This window comes from Megachile rotundata, chromosome 1, assembly GCF_050947335.1.
Source record: "Megachile rotundata isolate GNS110a chromosome 1, iyMegRotu1, whole genome shotgun sequence".
NCBI lineage: Eukaryota > Metazoa > Arthropoda > Insecta > Hymenoptera > Megachilidae > Megachile > Megachile rotundata.
Window position 1 is genome coordinate 1,690,454 of NC_134983.1, and position 18,365 is coordinate 1,708,818.

The following is an 18,365-nucleotide window of genomic DNA, read 5'->3' on the forward strand; positions in this document are numbered from 1 at the left end:
ACAGATATGAATGAAACCTATTTACTCGTTAGGTAGTATATTAAATACATTTCAACCTTTTCGAAGGCGGCGCAAAATTAAAAATACCTCAGTAAATGTTGCTGCCAATAACCACTTGATTGTGGTATGGCGTATTGGAAATTAATAAATCCTGAGAAAGAATACGAACCATTATAGATATATTTGGTAATATACGTAAGTGTAACGACTGCATCTTCATTTCGCAACGTTTCTGATATAAATGAAATTGAATCGACTTCGTTCGCGTGTGGAAGCCATGGATCTAAGAACCTATAAACGGAGCCCACGACGCGTGAATTACCAAATTTGCGGCAGATGGGCTCTATCGAGTCTTTCCGTCGCCTACTCTATGAATCTAGATAGACCATAGTTACATTCTATACGCACTAACACCTACTTCGCGGCGGGCTGTCGAGTTATATGTACAGAAAAAAAAATAGCTATACAAGCTTTGCCTATGTTCGGCTGTCCAAAGGTTGGCATGTTCAAGAAAATCTTTTAATTTTGCGCCGCCTCCGAAAAGGTTGAAATGTATTTAATATACTACCTAACGAGTAAATAGGTTTCATTCATATCTGTGACGTAATTGTATGATTCAATGAAATAGAAATTACTTCATTAGGAAATAGAAATTATTTTATACTTTTTAGTGCATTTCGAAGTCGGTGTATTTTTTTTTTTCTTAAAATTATTTTATTTCACGCTTTTTAGTGGAATGGGAAGAATTATATAGGATACTCTGAGACAGTTCTTCCGGGCTTTTTTTTTGTCTGCGTAAATGCCATGAGCATAATTAAGTAAAGGACAATATGGATATTCGTTTTTCAATTTTGTTTGCAACAATAATCCTTTGCAACTAAAAAATGAAAAAATTTTTGGTAATGGTACCAATGGGGAGTCAGACTCTACAAGATGCGAAAGGCTTTGTTCCGATCGGATCACCCACCTAGGAAAAAACCGGCGAACGTGCATAGAAAAAAAAATCAAGGACACTCTTTCAGGGACAAGTACAATCTAATTACATCATGATTGAGGGTGTTTCATCCATTTGTTCTTTATTAACTTTCTTTGCAAAAATTTACTGCGCATGTGTATCTCTTACGGTTTAGAACTGCGCAAGGGTCAAAGTAGCCGTAAAATAATAGCAGATCCTACGCAACAAATTTTCTAACAAATCAAATTGATGCATTTTTAGAACGATACGGAGACTACCAAGCAATGGGAATAATACACCAACGTCAACGTGAACTCATCTTGCTGTATAAGTCGCGTGTCAGAGCGGTAAAGCTTAGTTAGTGTTTTGGTACAGTGCATTATAATTGCCCTTTCTTGTCTTTCCCATGCATAGCGGGGCATTCCACTAATATTAATAACAATAGTTTGTCGCTAATATCTCAAAAACAAAAGCTTTCCGTCAATTATGCAAGAGGAAAAAGTTGTCCAGAACCACGCCCCTAACAACATATTCGAAGGACATTAAAATCGTTCGAACAAAAGCTTTCCGCGAAATTTGTATATGAACAAAATTGTTCAGAATCATGTCCGTGATAAGATATCAAAAGAGCACTAAAATCGAGAAAAGTTTATTTCAAAAGTTGCCGGTTTTTTTGCAATAACAATACTTTGCAATTAAAAAATGAAAAATTTTTTGATAATGGTACCAATGAGGAGTCAGCACCTACCAGATGCAAAAGATTTCATTCCGATCACTCCATCCAGCTAGGCGTAATCGGCGAACATACATAGAAAAAAAAAAATATACTGATCGAATTGAGTAACTTCCTCCTTTATCGAAGTCGGTTAAAAAAAATAGGCCAAAAACCAGAATTTCGATTTTTCTCTTTTACTACTCCCACGGATGAAATGGAGAGTTGAAACTTGGTGTGAGATGTTTTTTTTGGATATGCTAGCGACTGACGAATTGAGTTTCTAATTTGAGTCAAGGGCACATTTGACTACCTTATTCGGCTATACCAGGGGTCGGCAACCTGTAGCTCGCGAGCCACATGCGGCTCTTTGGATGTGAAGTTGCGGCACTTTGGATGTGAAGTTGCGGCTCTTTAGTTCTATACGCAAATATTATTTATTTTATCAAAAAAAAAAAAAAAAAACGATTCAAAAATCGTTCTAAATCGATTAACGAAGATTAGGCACCAATTCTATCTCTCAGCCACTTGTACTCGCTCTTCACCGCACCCCTCCCCCATGACACGCGTCGTCACTGTCGTCAGTCCGTCGGAAACTCTTGAATGACGCCGTCGTTGGATGTTTTTCTTATGAATAAATATTTTAGTTTTTTTTTATCAAAAAACTTTATTTATGCGAGTACTATTTATTGTTGGCAAGAAAAAATTTTGAGGCTCTTTAAAAACTTTGAAATTTTGTAAATTGTAATTTTTGACTCTTCCGACTCAAAAGTTTGCCGACCCCTGGGCTATACCCTTTCTACGTAACAAAATTCAGACGTTTCTCTTACTCCACTCGAGCGATAGCGTTACAACAGTAACGTAAAGGCTCCTAAAACACTATCTTCTGGATCACGGTTGTAATTGAAATGATCGGGATCATCGTGATTTTGTAATCACTGTAATAAATGAATGTTGGTGATTTTGCACATCTTTAATTAGCACTAAGCAATGCCGATTTACCGAAATTTTGATTTCGAATTTTAAAACGGAAAAGCAATATTTTCTTATGCTTTTTTTTGCAAAATATTCTTTATATAATTCTTTGTATTTCTTATTTGTATTCTTTGCAAAGAATTTGCGAGAGAAATCATGAGAAAATATTACTTCTTGGCTTTCCAAACTACAATTGAGCCAGTCCCATTTTTCCGCATTTTTTGGAAATGAAATATTTATCTTTATCCATTTGATCAAGCTGAACAAGGATCGCCGGAGTTTCTCAATTCGCCGCAAGAGGCTCCAAAAATCACTCTTTAGTTGTTTTGTCACTAGACTTAAACCATCTGAGCGTGCGATCATGTACAACAAACAAAGCTTATATTGTTAAAGCCACTCGACGTGGGTGTTCATGCTAGGAAAAGTTTGGGAATCCAGAGAATAAACTTAGCTTCACTTCGAATGTTTGTAGGGATTAATTTATTAGGGACCGTATCGAATTCGTTGTTTTCGACTAAGTCGCGTACAGTTCTTGAAAGTTTCAAGATCTCCTACGAATATCCTGTCTTTTCATGCACTCGAAGAGGGTCGTAAATTTTCGCCTAGTACAAGGACTTTGTTTTCGCGTTCTCTGGGTCTCACGCTTTCTCTAAGCACATGTGCGATGCTACGTTCCCGCGTCTTGGCGGAGCCTCCACCACCACGCGGCTGAGGGTGAATCACAGGCGGGAGAAGGGGCCCACATCGGACGGGGGTGGACTCCTCCACCATTGGACAAGGGATGATCCTGAGGGAGGATCCAGGATCCAGCGAGGAAGGGGCATCGATCTGCATCACCCGAAGATCTCCTCCGCCAAGCGCAGAACGATGAGACTAACTTTGTATTTCATACGCTCCAGTTCGCTCTTGTAAAAAGTTCTTTGACAATTATCGGAATAAATAGTTGGACTCAGTCTTCTACACACCGCGAGCAGAGCGCTCAGCGCTCCACGGGTTAACTTACCCACATCATAAAATCCCTAGACCGCGGACGGTAAACGCAACATAACAAAGTTCCTACAACAGTGCATGCATAATTATTGTTTTTTTCTTCTAGTAAAAGAATTTCTCTTTGTATTTTTTTCAGATTTCCATCAGCTTGGCGGCTGCTAACCAAATACGCGAATATTGTTTCAAATAATTCCCTGGATAGTCACTAAACCCTAAAACCAATCAGATAAGACCGACACGCACAAGAATGAATGAAACCAGATTGGATAGCGATTATGTTCCTTTGGCGAATAGAATTTAGAGTCAGAATTGGTTGTATTATACTCACAAAAACACGTGTACATAAAGTAATACTGTTTAAATTATATTTAAAACATTGGTTATTTTATATTACTGAAGTATAAAAATGTTAATTGAACCAAAATTAACAAACACATCAGAAGATTTTAACAAATCACCTGAAAAACAAAATCTTGTAAGTATTCGATTTTAGAAAATAATTTTTATTTCTTTTTTTTAACATTAGTAGTACATTAGTTCAATTAATGTTTTTTTTTTTTTTTATATTTTTCAGTTATTGCAGAGCTTAGGTACTCCACACATAGATTCTTTTAATTATATGCTAGAAGATGGTCTTTCTCAAGCTGTTCAAGACAATCCACTTGTTTACATTCATCTTCCAAATGAAAACAAAGTGGCTTTATGGATTGATGATGTTTCTATCCATCAACCCATTGTTCCATCTGGTACAATTGGGGTAAAAAACCATAAAATTTATCCTACAGAATGTCGTCAGAGAGGATGTACTTATAAAGGAAAAATAACAGTTAAACTGGGTTGGAGTGTTAACGGTAAACTTCAAGAGACACTTGAAAGAGATTTAGGAGAAATTCCAATTATGATTAAGGTATATAATATTATTACATATATTTGATTGTTTATGTGTTTAATCTATATTTAATTATAGTCTAATAGATGTCATTTACACAAAATGAGTCCAAAAGAACTAATAGCACATGGAGAACATGAACAAGAATGGGGGGGATATTTTATAATTAAAGGGCTTGAAAGAATTATTAGAATGTTGTTAATGACAAGAAGAAATTATCCCATTGCTATTAAAAGGTCAGGTTGGAAAGCTCGTGGTGTACAATTTAGTGACCTGGGATTACTTTTGAGAAGTGTGCGTGATGATAATACTGCAAGTGTATGTATTATATAACTTATATTTATTATAAATTGTATAAAAGTGTCATTTAAGTGCATATGTTACAGAACAATACCTTACACTACGTAATTGATGGTTCTGCAAAATTAATGTTCACACATAGAAAAGTTTTATACTATGTTCCATTGATTTTAATACTGAAATGTTTAATTGATGCTTCAGACATCTTTATTTATAACGCATTAACAGCTGGATGTGAAGATGACCCGTATTATAAAGGTTGTATTTTGAATATGTTACGAGCAATACATGAACAAAATTTACACAGTCATGAAGACTGTAAAACTTACATAGGAAGAATGTTCAGAATAAAGTTTTTTGAACTACCTCAAGATGCTACAGATACAGATGTTTGTGACTTTATTATTAAGTAAGTTTATTAAATATGGTGATTAAAAATGTATTATATATGCTATTAAAAAATAATATTTTTAGACATTGTATAGCAATTCATCTTGATAACCCAATGGATAAATTTTATTTGCTTGTATTTATGACAAAGAAGTTGTTTGCTCTCGCAAATAATAAGTGTGCTGTTGAAGGAGCTGATGCTGTGATGATGCAGGAATGCTTACTTGGTGGTCATTTATATTTACAAGTATTGAAAGAAAAATTATATAGTTGGTTGAATAGTTTAAAAATGAACATTTTAAAACGTGCAAGAAGCGCTGGTAATAGATACACTTTAAACGTGCGTAAGTATTTTAGAATCTAATCTGCAGATGTAAATTAACAGTTTTAAGTAAATCTATTATGTGTTGATATAGAGGAAATGTTAAATGTAATGAAACATGGAAATTTCCTTGATTCACAAATGGAGAACTTTTTATCTACTGGAAATATAAAATCTTCAACGGGTTTAGGGCTTATGCAAAGTTCAGGTCTTACTATTGTTGCTGAAAATATTAATAGAATGCGTTACATGAGTCATTTTCGAGCAATACATAGGGGTTCCTTTTTTCAAGAAATGAGAACTACAGAGGCTAGACAACTATTGCCTGATGCATGGGGTAATACTTTATTATAATAAAATATTCATGTCTACTGAACAGCACTTCTTCATTACAATTTTTTCTTAATGGTGACAAATTAATAACTAATTAATTATCACAATAGGTTTTATTTGTCCTGTACATACACCAGATGGTGCTCCATGTGGTCTTTTGAATCATTTAACAATGAATTGTATTATTACAAAACATCCGGATCCCAAATTAAAAGCTAATATTCCTATTATACTAATGGATCTTGGAATGATTCCATTATCGATTGTAGATAATTGGCAAAACTCTTATGTTGTAATGTTAGATGGGAAATTAATTGGATTAATAGATAATAATATAATTTCTAGAGTGACTGACAAATTACGGTTACTTAAAATAAAAGGGGAGGAGGTAATTGCTTTATACTAATTTTTTTCGGTCGAATATAGTTAAGTTAAATCGTTGCTATTTTCTAACTTATATTTAGGTCCCACGTATTATGGAGATAGTACTTGTACCAAAAAAAAATGTACCAGCTCAGTATCCAGGATTATATTTATTCACGAATGCAGCTCGTATGATGAGACCAGTAATGAATTTAGCTTCTAAGAAGATTGAATATATAGGAACATTTGAACAAGTTTATTTAAATATTTGTGTTACACCTGAGGAAGCTTACGAAGGAGTAATGATTTACTTTGTTGTTTATGTTTTTATATTAATCTGTACTGTTTATTACAATTTTGGTTATGATTGTAGTTAACAACACACCAAGAACTATCAAAAACTGCATTTTTAAGTAATTTAGCAAGTCTAATTCCAATGCCAGATTGTAACCAAAGTCCCCGGAATATGTATCAATGTCAGGTAAGATTGTTTTTAATTTTTGTTATTTAAAACTCTTTGTGATATGTAATTTAATTACATTTTCAGATGGGTAAACAAACAATGGGTACTCCATGTCACACGTGGCAATTACAATCTGAAACTAAATTATACAGACTTCAGACACCGGCAACACCATTTTTTCGACCTGTACATTACGATAAAATTAATCTCGATGATTTCGCTATGGGTACTAATGCAATAGTTGCTGTTATTTCATACACTGTAAGTAATACAATATATGCCGTCGTAAATAAAGTAGCACTGAAATGAAAATAAAAGTATTTTCAGAAATTTCTTCTTGACTGTATTAAATTGGTCAATTGAAATTAATAATGCAGTTTCATATCAACTAAAATATTTATTTAATGTTACAAATTTGTAATTAATATTTTAATTATGTAGTATTCTGTATTTAATTGAAATACAACTAATTTTGCGTATATTTTAAAATTGAATAAGTTTTGCACAATTGGATCAAACATGTTGAATTGTTCTATAATGTTGGAAAAATTAGTTTACCAACAACTGATTGTTTTCAATTTTAATTATTTTGTAGTTTCTAAGTATTTTAACCGATTTCAATGAAATTTTCTGTACGTACATATGTATAAAACATATTTTTCAAATTTTTATTACATTTTCATATAGAATTACAGATTTTTTTCAAGATTAATAAAATACATAATTTTAAACTAATTTTTTAAGCTCGACAAAAAAACTCGTCATTACATCCAATTGTAAAAATTGTATTTCATTTTAAAATGTATCAACTTACTTTTCGAAGCTATTTTACGTACCTAGGAAAAATCGCATATTGGACTAAAATAGAACAATACGCGCATATAATCCTTTTTTCTTTGTAATGTGGAAAATATTCGTTAAAGAAAATGTTTATTTAGTCCTTTACCACAATTACTATTTTGTTTGAATTTATATTTTACTTTTTTCATACATAACATACTCAGATTATTGCAACAAAATGTTATAAAAAAATTTCCAGAACAACCAGTTATATAACAGAACATGTAGTCTTTCAATATTTTCATTAAACTAATAAATGATTTATTTTAGGGTTTAATAAAATTCTGATTCAGAAAATTATTTTTAAAAAAGTATGAATTTTAAATGTTGTACAGTGTCATTTGTAAATCTTTCATTTTAGTTTCCTATCGAACATATATAATTTTTCATTACTAAATAATTTTATTTTGAAACTAGTTGTCTGTTGTTATAATTATATATGTTGTCAAGAATATCATTCTGAACAATTTGTTGGCGTATATATAAACTTAAATTGGCTTTAATTCTTCAGATTTTTGCAAAAATATGTTTCAAAAAATAAGGTCAACATTTTGAATAACTTTTCTTACGTACTTAAAATCACCTCTCGATCTTAATTTCTAAGATATATGCAAAAAATTTGTTTTTCTATTTCTTAATATCCCTAATATAATATATTTAAGTATATTGCAGCATGTCATCGTTTTCATTTGATCATGTCACTTACATTATAAAGATATTTGATAGTAAAAAATTTCCATTAAAATATAGTGTATTTCAGTATACTATACATTTGTACACCGAACACTATATAAAAAAAAAAACAATATTATAATATATACATACAATTTTAGTTTTACATTTTTAAAGTTTCAAGCTATAATTTTATTAAAGTAAGAAATATATATTTTCAATCATACATATGTCTCAACAGAAATTAAATATTTAAATTAAAGGAAATAGGAAATAATACAGAATTAGATAATTAATTCAATAACAGAGTTATAATTTGTCACCTGATTAGTCACAAAAATCGTAAAAAATTTAGCTTCTTAAATTTGTCGATATTATTTAAAGTCTGATTTACATTTCTGAAAATTTCAAGAGACAGTACAAAATTATATGATAAAAAAATTCAAAACAGTTTTCGTTTCGATTTTGCAAATGAATGACATAATTACATAAATATGTTTTATACATTTTGTAACAAACTTAAATAAATTTGAAAATGAAATAAAAAGGAACTAAAAATTTAAATTTAAAAATCATAAATAAAAGTAAATAAGCTGAAATCATAATTCTTTATAAAGTGTAAATTTATATAATGAATCCTCTTTACTATTAATTCTGATTTCATTTTGTTGCAAACGTTTTACTGATTTTATTTCAAAATTCGAGCCTGATCCATTATTATATTCAATAATGTTTACAATTATTTTGAATTTTATTCATAATAAATTGAATCTTCAAATACCAAAAGTTATTGAATTTCTATCTACTTGAAATATACCCAGAATTAAGTATGTGTTATATAATATTAAAAATTTGTATTTATTATATATTTAAAGGGATATGATATGGAAGATGCAATGATTATAAACAAAGCAGCATATGATAGGGGTTTTGCACATGGAATGATTTATAAATCAGAGTTCGTAGACTTGAAAGATCAAAGAAGTTATTTTGCACGAAATCCTGATAAACCCGAACTCGCGGCAAAAATAGACGTTGATGGTCTACCCGTACCAGGTACAATTATTAAGGAAGGTGATATCTATTATTGGTAAGTTATTTTTAAAATAAACGAACTTGATTTAATTAATTTCATTTTACACAAAATATGTTTTTTACATAGTTATTACGATGCAGATCAATCAACATATGTTACTGGTAAATATCATGGAAAAGAAGATGCTCACATTGATAATGTAAAGCTTTGTGGAACATTGCATAGTCATATTCCACGTAGAGCTTGCATCACTTTCCGTATTTCAGTTAGTACCATTATAATTTATATTTTATAAATCAACATGAAGGATAACTATCTAATGAGTATATTATTTTTCAGCGTAATCCAAGTGTTGGAGATAAATTTGCTTCAAGAGCAGGCCAAAAAGGTATTTGTTCACAAAAATGGCCAGCAGAGGATTTACCATTTACTGAAACTGGTCTGATACCTGATATTGTCTTTAATCCTCATGGTTTTCCAAGTCGTATGACAATAGGTAAAATTAAAATTCACATAAGAAATGTATTCTTATATTCAAAAGCGACTAAATTATGATTACTTTGTATTTAATTAATAGCTATGATGATTGAAGTAATGGCTGGAAAATCAGCAGCTATACATGGATTAGTGCATGATGCAACATCCTTTCGATTTAATGAGGATGAAACAGCAGTTGAATATTTTGGAAAATTATTAGAACGCGGCGGTTATAATTATTATGGAACAGAAAGATTATATTCAGGAATAGATGGAAGAGAAATGACTGCTGACATTTTCTTCGGAATAGTACATTACCAGCGACTACGACATATGGTTTCAGATAAATGGCAGGTTATTATTACATCTTCAATTTTTGACAACTTAAAATTTAATTTATGTTTATTAAATTTCTAAAAATTTGTATAGGTTAGAAGTACTGGTCCAATTGATGTTTTAACAAGACAACCAATAAAGGGTAGACGAAGAGGTGGTGGTGTTCGATTTGGAGAGATGGAAAGAGATTCCTTAATATCTCATGGATGTGCATTTTTGCTTCAAGATCGTCTTTTTCATTGTTCAGACAAAACTACGGTAAGCTTAAAGCATGATATTTTAGACTGTTTAAGTATAATGATTTAATAACATATGGGTACTATTAACTTACACTCATAGCTTACCAATTTGAAGCTTGAGGTTGGAGAAATTGCAAGGCACATAAATTATTGATAAATATTCCTAATGTAAAATTCAGTTAAAACAAATAGCTATTTTAAAATATAAAGCCGTGACATAAATGCTTTGCGAAGCTTATGGCATTGCATTTTGGAAGTTAAAATTTGTAGCAAATAATTAAATAAATGTATCATTAATACGTCTTAGTACGAAGTACCTTCATTAATTTATAATTCAGTGTTGTCCACGAGCGAATATTGAATTTTTAGTCGCGTATACAGGGTGTTACCTCTAACGCTACTCACGATTTTTCTCCCACTTGCAGCCACCTTACGAAAAAAAGTTTACAACAATATTTGCAGGGTATGAAGTACACAATAGGTATTAGTAAAGCAAATTTTAAAAAGTTTTTTTTTTACAAAGTCAAGGTTACCTTGGGTTTTTTAAATAGGAATATACATTTTTTTATTCAGAGCATTAGAGGATATCGAGACGAATTCAAAACATATATTACATGATATTTTTATTAACATATTACTCGATATGCAGAAATGAAAATATGAAGTAAAAGACCAGAATATTACGTGATGGAAGGCAGCATACATTTTGAACATGTAATTGAATAAAGTGTATTTTTCTTACATTCTAGTCACGTGTTTACATTCAGTAATCTCTTCGGAATCAAACAATGGTTACATTACCAAAGTCAAAAGCTAAGTACTTCACATTTCCTCCTCTGTAAATCAAGTAATATGTTAATAAAAATATCATGTAATATGTGTTTTGAATTCGTATAGATGTCCTCTATTGTTATGAATAAAAAAACTGTATGTTCCTACTTAAAAAACCCAAGGTGACCTTGCCTTTACCAAGAAAACAACTGTTTTTAAAAGGACCCCGCACATATCTTATGGAAAATGGCCCCCGGTTAAATTAGCTGAATTTTTGATATGATGTAGTTCCTGATGTCCTGATCAAAAGTTCCAATGGGCTCAAGGTCGTAAGTTGAATAGTTTCCGAGATATGGAGGGTCAAAAGTCAATAATAATTTCTTATTCGAAACTACCACGTTTGAGCATATCTGAGTGTAAGAAGCACTGTTGCGCACTGTCCATTTACTTGATCCCTTAAAACCCAATGGTAGTACTGTGGGCCCTTAAAAAATATGACCCCTTGACCCCCCGACCCTTTAACTCCCCTTCAGGAGTCAAAATAAAAAATCGCGCAAAAGGTAAAAAATGATTCTCTTCTTCTTTCATCGTATAAACATGAAGCACCGTCGGCATTAGCATTACTCAGTGTGCACCACGAAGAGGTTGCTCGATCGGATTTTGCACACTATGTGGCCCTAAAAAGGGCCGTTTTTGTAGTTTTTTCTATTCCTCCGTTAGAATTTCAACGTTTATACTCTCTTGATACTCTCTATTAGCGGCATCTCTGGTCGTATTTAGAAGACTGCCATCCGGATATTTAATATACCTTTAGTGACGAGCAAATCCTAAATACCATAAAACACTTGCAACATGTGCGCATGTACCTAATGTTCTGGCACCGGATTGACAGGTGCAGTAGTAACCATTTATTATGTCGTCTTCTAGCTCCAGTTCATTTTCCGGAATGTAAGAAATAAAGACTTGATGTTTCGTACGATTCCGAAATCGTGAATAAATTCTGAGTCTTATAAGGTTGTTATCTACCAACGCAGTGTCAATCTGTAATTCGTCATCGTCCCTTTGCAGCTTATCTTGAATATAAGAAAGTGCGAAATTGACCTGATATACACCAATAGTCAAATTGCGCAAGTAATCGATATCCAGTTGAGGAAATCTGCGCACTTGATCATGTAGTCTCTGCCACTGAGCGTTTCGGTATAGGAGATTGTCTACTTCCACTCGTGCCTGAACAACATTGACGTCGTTCCTTCGTCGAAGCATATTTCTGGCTAATTCAATCGTTGCACTTTGCATATTGATAGGAGGATGATACCTATTAATGATAGCACCACATATTCTATAATAATCTCCAATATGTTTAGTATTCTGCACGTTAAACGTTTGAGCCAACATTTTAAAGATTGTTTTAAAATGTCCGTTTCTGGATTCAAAAATCCACCTCACTTTTGTAACAATCCGAGTATCATCTGCTTCTAGAGTAGGTAACTGTCGTTGACCTCTTTCTAGAAAAGCAGGCATTTTATAAGCAATTCCTAAGCGCGTTAAAAAAGGTGTACAATCTCTATATCCTCTATCGACGAGAAAAATATCGCCAGTCTGGAACCAGTTACCTAGATCTTGAGCATCTCTTTCGAATTCATTAACGAGTACTGAGGCATCATTGTTATATGAATCTGAGAAATACGGACCAGAAATGGATAAAATATATCCATCTGGTGCCAAAATGATGGTCGGCTTTAATAAATGTCTTCCTTTGTGAAGGGAGTAAGATTGTCTCAAGACGCGAAAGTTACTACTCTTGTGAATGTAAGCATAGGTCGCATCACATATAACAATGCCTTTCGGAATGTTAGTTCGTTATTAAATAGTTCATTTGCAAAGGGTGTTATATGGCGATTTATAAACTCCTCTCTACTAATAGCCTTAACGCCAATGTTTCCAAGAACAAATCTTCCTTCTAATGATTTTCTGATATTACTTATCGCCATACTAGTAGCTTGTCTGCTTGGATAATTGCTAAGTAGCTTGTCACCAAAAGCATATTAAATATCCGGATGGCAGTCTTCTAAATACGACCAGAGATGCCGCTAATAGAGAGTATCAAGAGAGTATAAACGTTGAAATTCTAACGGAGGAATAGAAAAAACTACAAAAACGGCCCTTTTTAGGGCCACATAGTGTGCAAAATCCGATCGAGCAACCTCTTCGTGGTGCACACTGAGTAATGCTAATGCCGACGGTGCTTCATGTTTATACGATGAAAGAAGAAGAGAATCATTTTTTACCTTTTGCGCGATTTTTTATTTTGACTCCTGAAGGGGAGTTAAAGGGTCGGGGGTCAAGGGGTCATATTTTTTAAGGGCCCACAGTACTACCATTGGGTTTTAAGGAATCAAGTAAATGGACAGTGCGCAACAGTGCTTCTTACACTCAGATATGCTCAAACGTGGTAGTTTCGAATAAGAAATTATTATTGACTTTTGACCCTCCATATCTCGGAAACTATTCAACTTACGACCTTGAGCCCATTGGAACTTTTGATCAGGACATCAGGAACTACATCATATCAAAAATTCAGCTAATTTAACCGGGGGCCATTTTCCATAAGATCTGTGCGGGGTCCTTTGCTTTATCAATGTCTTTTGCGCATTTAATATCCTGCAAATACTGTTCTAAATTTTTCGTAAGGCGGCTGCAAGTGAAAGAAAAATCGTGAGTAATGTTACAGATAACACCCTGCAGAAGAGAATGATAATAAATTTTTTGATTTCTTATTCTCCGAAAAATTTACAATTTTTAATTTATACAATCTTTTTTGTAACACTTTATATAACACATACTTTACAAAATGAAAACCAGATATTAATTATTTATTTTGTAAAGTAGCAGCTATTTTTGATGAAGATTATCAATGACATATTTATGTACATAGTTAGTTTCATTAAACTGTAAGCTCCAAATTGATATGCTGTGCATAGTGTTATTTGATACTGTTGTTATCCGATAATGTTAAATTACCCACATATTTTTAATAAAAAAAATAGTAAAAAATAATTGATTTTATTTCAGACTTTGATTTGTCAAAAATGTGGCACGTTATTGGGCCCTGTAATGGAAATAGATATAAATAAGTCAGACCTAATCGACAAAACTAGATGTCGTCTTTGTAGCGATGATGAGCACGTAAAAGAAGTTGAAATACCATATATTTTTCGATATCTCGTAACACAATTAACATCTTGTAATATTAATGTGAAATTGTCATTTGTAGAGAAATGAAAAACAATTGAATGTACGTAGCTTTATACTATATTCTAATTATAATAATACTTTATTTTTTCTAACATTCCGTTAAATGATTTACTTACAAACCCAACAAAATATTCTACAAATACACTGTTCATTTTACTAATTATTATTATATCATACACATTAACATTAGTTATATATATTTTGCGTTGAATATACATTTTTTATATAACTATATTACAATTCGAAGGAATGTAATTTTTATAATATAACTTTAATATCAGAAACGTGTTTTTATAGATATTTTTACAGACAATGAAAGTAAACTGTTCAAGAAAAAATGTATAAATTTCAAGCAAAATTAACGATTATAAAACTTTGCGCGTTCATTTAAGCTTTTGCTGGGACTTGTGTGCTGGGTTTGTTCCCAGAAGTACTTGATGTTCCAGTTTGTTCTTTCTCAAGTTGTTTTCCTAAATATTCCCTGCAAATTAAACATCCAAAATCTCATGCCATTATCTATCATAACTTTATGATAAATAAACAATTTTAAATTACATACCAATTATGGACCATAAGTTTTTGAACTGCAAGAAGGGCTTCATATCTTACATTTGGATCTTCATGTGCTAAAAGCTGCATCACTCGTTGTTTGCCTCCAAGTTGTTCAATTATACTATAATGTATTTCAACGTAATTTTAATAAATAATAGTAACTTTTGAAAATGTCCAATATGAATATTTTGTTAAACGTACTGTTTGCCGCGTGGATAATGTCTCACGTATTCTCCTATGTCGAAGCTAGCAACGCTGAGAACCAAAGGATCCTTACTAGTTTCCAACAAATGTACCAAGATACGTAGCAGTTCGTAATTCTTTTCGTTGAGCCGATTAGCATTTTCCCGCCAAAATTTACCAGATTTATGAACAGGAGACCATTCAAGGCGTCCTGATTTTACTTCAGTCGAATATTCATCAAAGGAACTCAAATCTTGAACAGATGCTTGCAATTTATCGTTCAAAAATTCAATATCGTCAGTAATATCTTCGTCATCACATTTACGTTGTCCAAAAATCGAAAGTTGTTTTAATACTTTACATTGTACCATAGCAATGCAGTGTTCCTTAGCAACTTGCCCATCCTCCACTTTTTCAATAAGATTCTATAACATACTAGAAATAAGTGAAGGAAATAATAAAAATAGAATAAAAATTCATTATAAAACTTACCCTAAATACTGCTAAAATAATACGTGTTACTTTTTCTTTAACAGAATCACTTAATATATCTGCTAAAATAGGTATAACGTTAAATCTAAAATAAAAATCGAATATTACAGCATTGTTAACATACTCTTTTATAAATTAATTTTATAGTAGAAACAGTACATACTTATTCATTTTTTCTGCTAGTAATGGATTGAAAGTAAGTACCCATATGCAAAATATAAGTTGATATTGCACTTGGAAGTTTACCCTGCCTGTCAAAACGGCCAATAAAGTAGAAATTCCGTCAACTGATACAAACGCGAAACGATATTCGTCAATGCGAAGCATCATTTGTAAACAACGTGCCACAGACTGAATGTAGTCGTTATTCTGAATAAACACGAAAAAATATATATAATTTTTCAAAAGTATAAGTACAATTAAATAACGGGATAATAAATATGTCCAAATTATGTGTGTGCACATGGTAGATAAAATAATACGTTCATTTTCGATGTAAATATGCCTGCACAAGAAATTTTATATTTATAATGAAAATATAGTCTAATGTGAAATCTAAAATATGATACAAAATTACTATAATCTTCTTCTGAAAAGAACAATTTTTTATACAGAACAATTACTTATATATGATTTAATCAAATTTCTTTTTACTTGCATGAAAAATTATAAGATTAAATTAAGATTAAAATTCTATGTATTACATACTTAAACTTTACACATGAGGACAGACGAAAAAATTGTAACAACATGATTTCTATTTATGTTAATAATCAGGCGTTATTGAACCAACCGGATTTTGTAGTTCACGTAGCTCATTTGCATCCTCGTCCATAACGATGTTTTGTTCTATTCCCACATGCAAGTTTGTGTCCTGAAGAGCCTCAAACTAAAATCCCGTGTGACTTATTTATGCATTCAAATTATTATGATTTAACATTTGCTATCTACCCTTTACCTTGCAAAAAGCAATACCTATTATATGCACAATATATGTTACAATGCATTTATGTTTTTTTTATGGTATGTTAGTTAAATATTTATATGCATTTTTAAAAATATACATTTAAAAGTTGTGTTTAATGCTTCTAAGGGAGTGTATGTAATTTTATTTAATGAAATATATTGAATATTGTATAATATGTATAATGTAATTTATAAAATTTTATTATATTCACAATAATGATGACCATCACCCATATTGTGCACACACATAACTATATTATGTAAAGCTAAGCAACAAATAAAAAACATATAATTTTGTATTAATAATATGATGAATAATGTATTTTAGGAACTTCTTATAATTAACATTTTTTGTATATTATATATATCAATAAATATATATTTGGGAACTTACACTAAGTTTTAACTGATCTTTAAGCCATGTTAAGTAGAATTGTAGATCAGTTTTCTCCATCAAATCATGACTCCAACAAGCAAGTTTAGCAATAATTCGAGAAGTCATATTCATTATGAATCCATCTTGTCTATTCAATAAGTTTAAGAAAGGACCCCATACTGATTCACGTTTGCGACTTGAATGTTCCCTAAAAATTTCTACACGGCTACGATCTTCCTAATGTTTAACATAATATTTACAATTATTTCCCAAAAATAAAGTACATAATACTTTGGTATAAATAAATTTTAATACCTGAAGCATATCATCAATCATTGTAAGAATATATTGTATAGTCTGGTCTTTTGAAACATGACCAAGTAAGTTAAGAAAAGTTTTAGCAGCCTGATGTGGATTTTCTTTCAATTTTGTTTCACGAGTATTAGTATCACTTGTATCAAAAGCTACTATGAAGTCATAATCTTCTTTTGATATCATTTGAGATCTATGAAAAATAAATAAAAAATGCAATATATAGTTATTTTCAATTTATTTATATAATTTTTGTAATTTTTTGTCTTACTGAAAATATGATTGCCAATTGATTCTTTGATTTCTAATGTCAGCAGCTTGTTGCTGAAGAATGCTCGTAGCTGCCAGCATGTCTGAAATATTTCAAATATTATTAAAAATAATAGTACCAGTAACGACAGATTATTAACTCTTCTTGAGATTATAAAAAGCAAACCAGTTCCATAACAATTTTAAGCTAAGTATTTTTCAATGAATGTTGATGTAACTATTTGAAAATGTATGTAATTTCTTATTATATATTTTAAATATATAAGTAATATACCTAAAAAATCTATGCAATTAAATTTCGAAATCTGAAAAAGGTATTAATTTTAATTTATATATAAATATTCACAAGAAATAACTATGCTCATAATACAATAAATAAAAAATATTACAGAAAAGGAAAATCTACATCACATCATATATTAGATACTTAAAAATATGAAAATTATATACTTCCAATCATCATATGAATCTTTAACTGCAATATGTAAAAATTTATGTACAGAATAATAAATTTATTGCGTTTATAAATATTACAGAGAGAGACGGGAAAAGTATATTTTCTTAATAACACGTTAAATTTTATATCATAAGTATATATTACCTTTATAAGTCATATAAACACAATATATTATTGGGAGGGGCAATGTCAAATTATCAAATTAAAATTATATTTTTAAAAAACTTACCAATCTTTTCATCGGGTAGAGCAGGTATTATTTCTTTGATATTCGCACGGTCCACCATTTTTGCTGTCGTTTTTTAAAAATCGTATATTTCAATTAATATTGCAGTTATATAAAATTAAAGTTCTATTTGTCGCACATTCGCACCTTTCTCAGCTGTTAAAATCACAAGACCAATGTACATATGACCAACTGTCATGACACAAAAATTCG

General features: G+C 31.1%; 2 protein-coding genes across 6 annotated transcripts; one reads left to right on the plus strand and one right to left on the minus strand.

The window, feature by feature from the left end:
• Positions 1-3,109: 3,109 nt before the first annotated feature.
• RpI135 (RNA polymerase I subunit Rpl135) lies at positions 3,110-14,412 on the plus strand. Of its 4 annotated transcripts, none has more exons than XM_076534107.1 (17): positions 3,111-3,675; positions 3,769-3,979; positions 4,216-4,539; positions 4,600-4,839; positions 4,908-5,230; positions 5,296-5,555; positions 5,628-5,870; positions 5,977-6,254; positions 6,331-6,528; positions 6,603-6,710; positions 6,777-6,953; positions 9,080-9,294; positions 9,367-9,505; positions 9,580-9,736; positions 9,818-10,071; positions 10,147-10,311; positions 10,393-10,598. In XM_076534107.1, exons 2-17 carry the CDS (start codon positions 3,884-3,886, stop codon positions 10,444-10,446), a joined length of 3,231 nt encoding a protein of 1,076 aa, XP_076390222.1. In that variant the 5' UTR covers positions 3,111-3,675; positions 3,769-3,883; the 3' UTR covers positions 10,447-10,598. The 4 variants fall into 4 exon arrangements, with proteins under 4 accessions (XP_076390228.1, XP_076390222.1, XP_076390217.1 ...); XM_076534102.1 differs by lacking the exon at positions 10,393-10,598 and adding an exon at positions 14,136-14,412 and having other exon boundaries at positions 3,112-3,675; XM_076534113.1 differs by lacking the exon at positions 10,393-10,598 and having other exon boundaries at positions 3,110-3,675; positions 9,818-10,067; positions 10,147-10,286.
• VhaSFD (V-type proton ATPase subunit VhaSFD) lies at positions 14,379-18,345 on the minus strand. 2 transcript variants are annotated; one of them, XM_076534162.1, is made up of 10 exons: positions 18,156-18,345; positions 17,471-17,552; positions 17,203-17,392; positions 16,906-17,124; positions 16,339-16,434; positions 15,709-15,914; positions 15,546-15,630; positions 15,072-15,478; positions 14,878-14,991; positions 14,379-14,799 (listed from the first exon to the last, which is right to left on the minus strand). In XM_076534162.1, exons 1-10 carry the CDS (start codon positions 18,211-18,213, stop codon positions 14,706-14,708), a joined length of 1,551 nt encoding a protein of 516 aa, XP_076390277.1. In that variant the 5' UTR covers positions 18,214-18,345; the 3' UTR covers positions 14,379-14,705. The 2 variants fall into 2 exon arrangements, with proteins under 2 accessions (XP_076390277.1, XP_076390281.1); XM_076534166.1 differs by lacking the exon at positions 16,339-16,434 and having other exon boundaries at positions 18,156-18,343.
• Positions 18,346-18,365: the final 20 nt, after the last annotated feature.

Excerpts from the sequence above, each read along its gene's own strand:
- VhaSFD (XM_076534162.1), bottom strand. The coding sequence starts at position 18,213 with ATGGTGGACCGTGCGAATATCAAAGAAATAATACCTGCTCTACCCGAT. Across the intron at positions 15,915-16,338 it reads TACGTGAACTACAAAATCCG|AATAACGACTACATTCAGTC; the intron begins GTTGGTTCAATA and ends GTGTTTATTCAG. Across the intron at positions 15,631-15,708 it reads CTAGCAGAAAAAATGAATAA|ATTTAACGTTATACCTATTT; the intron begins GTATGTACTGTT and ends TTTTTATTTTAG.
- RpI135 (XM_076534102.1), top strand. The coding sequence starts at position 3,884 with ATGAAACCAGATTGGATAGCGATTATGTTCCTTTGGCGAATAGAATTT. Across the intron at positions 6,255-6,330 it reads TTAAAATAAAAGGGGAGGAG|GTCCCACGTATTATGGAGAT; the intron begins GTAATTGCTTTA and ends ACTTATATTTAG. Across the intron at positions 6,711-6,776 it reads GGAATATGTATCAATGTCAG|ATGGGTAAACAAACAATGGG; the intron begins GTAAGATTGTTT and ends TTACATTTTCAG.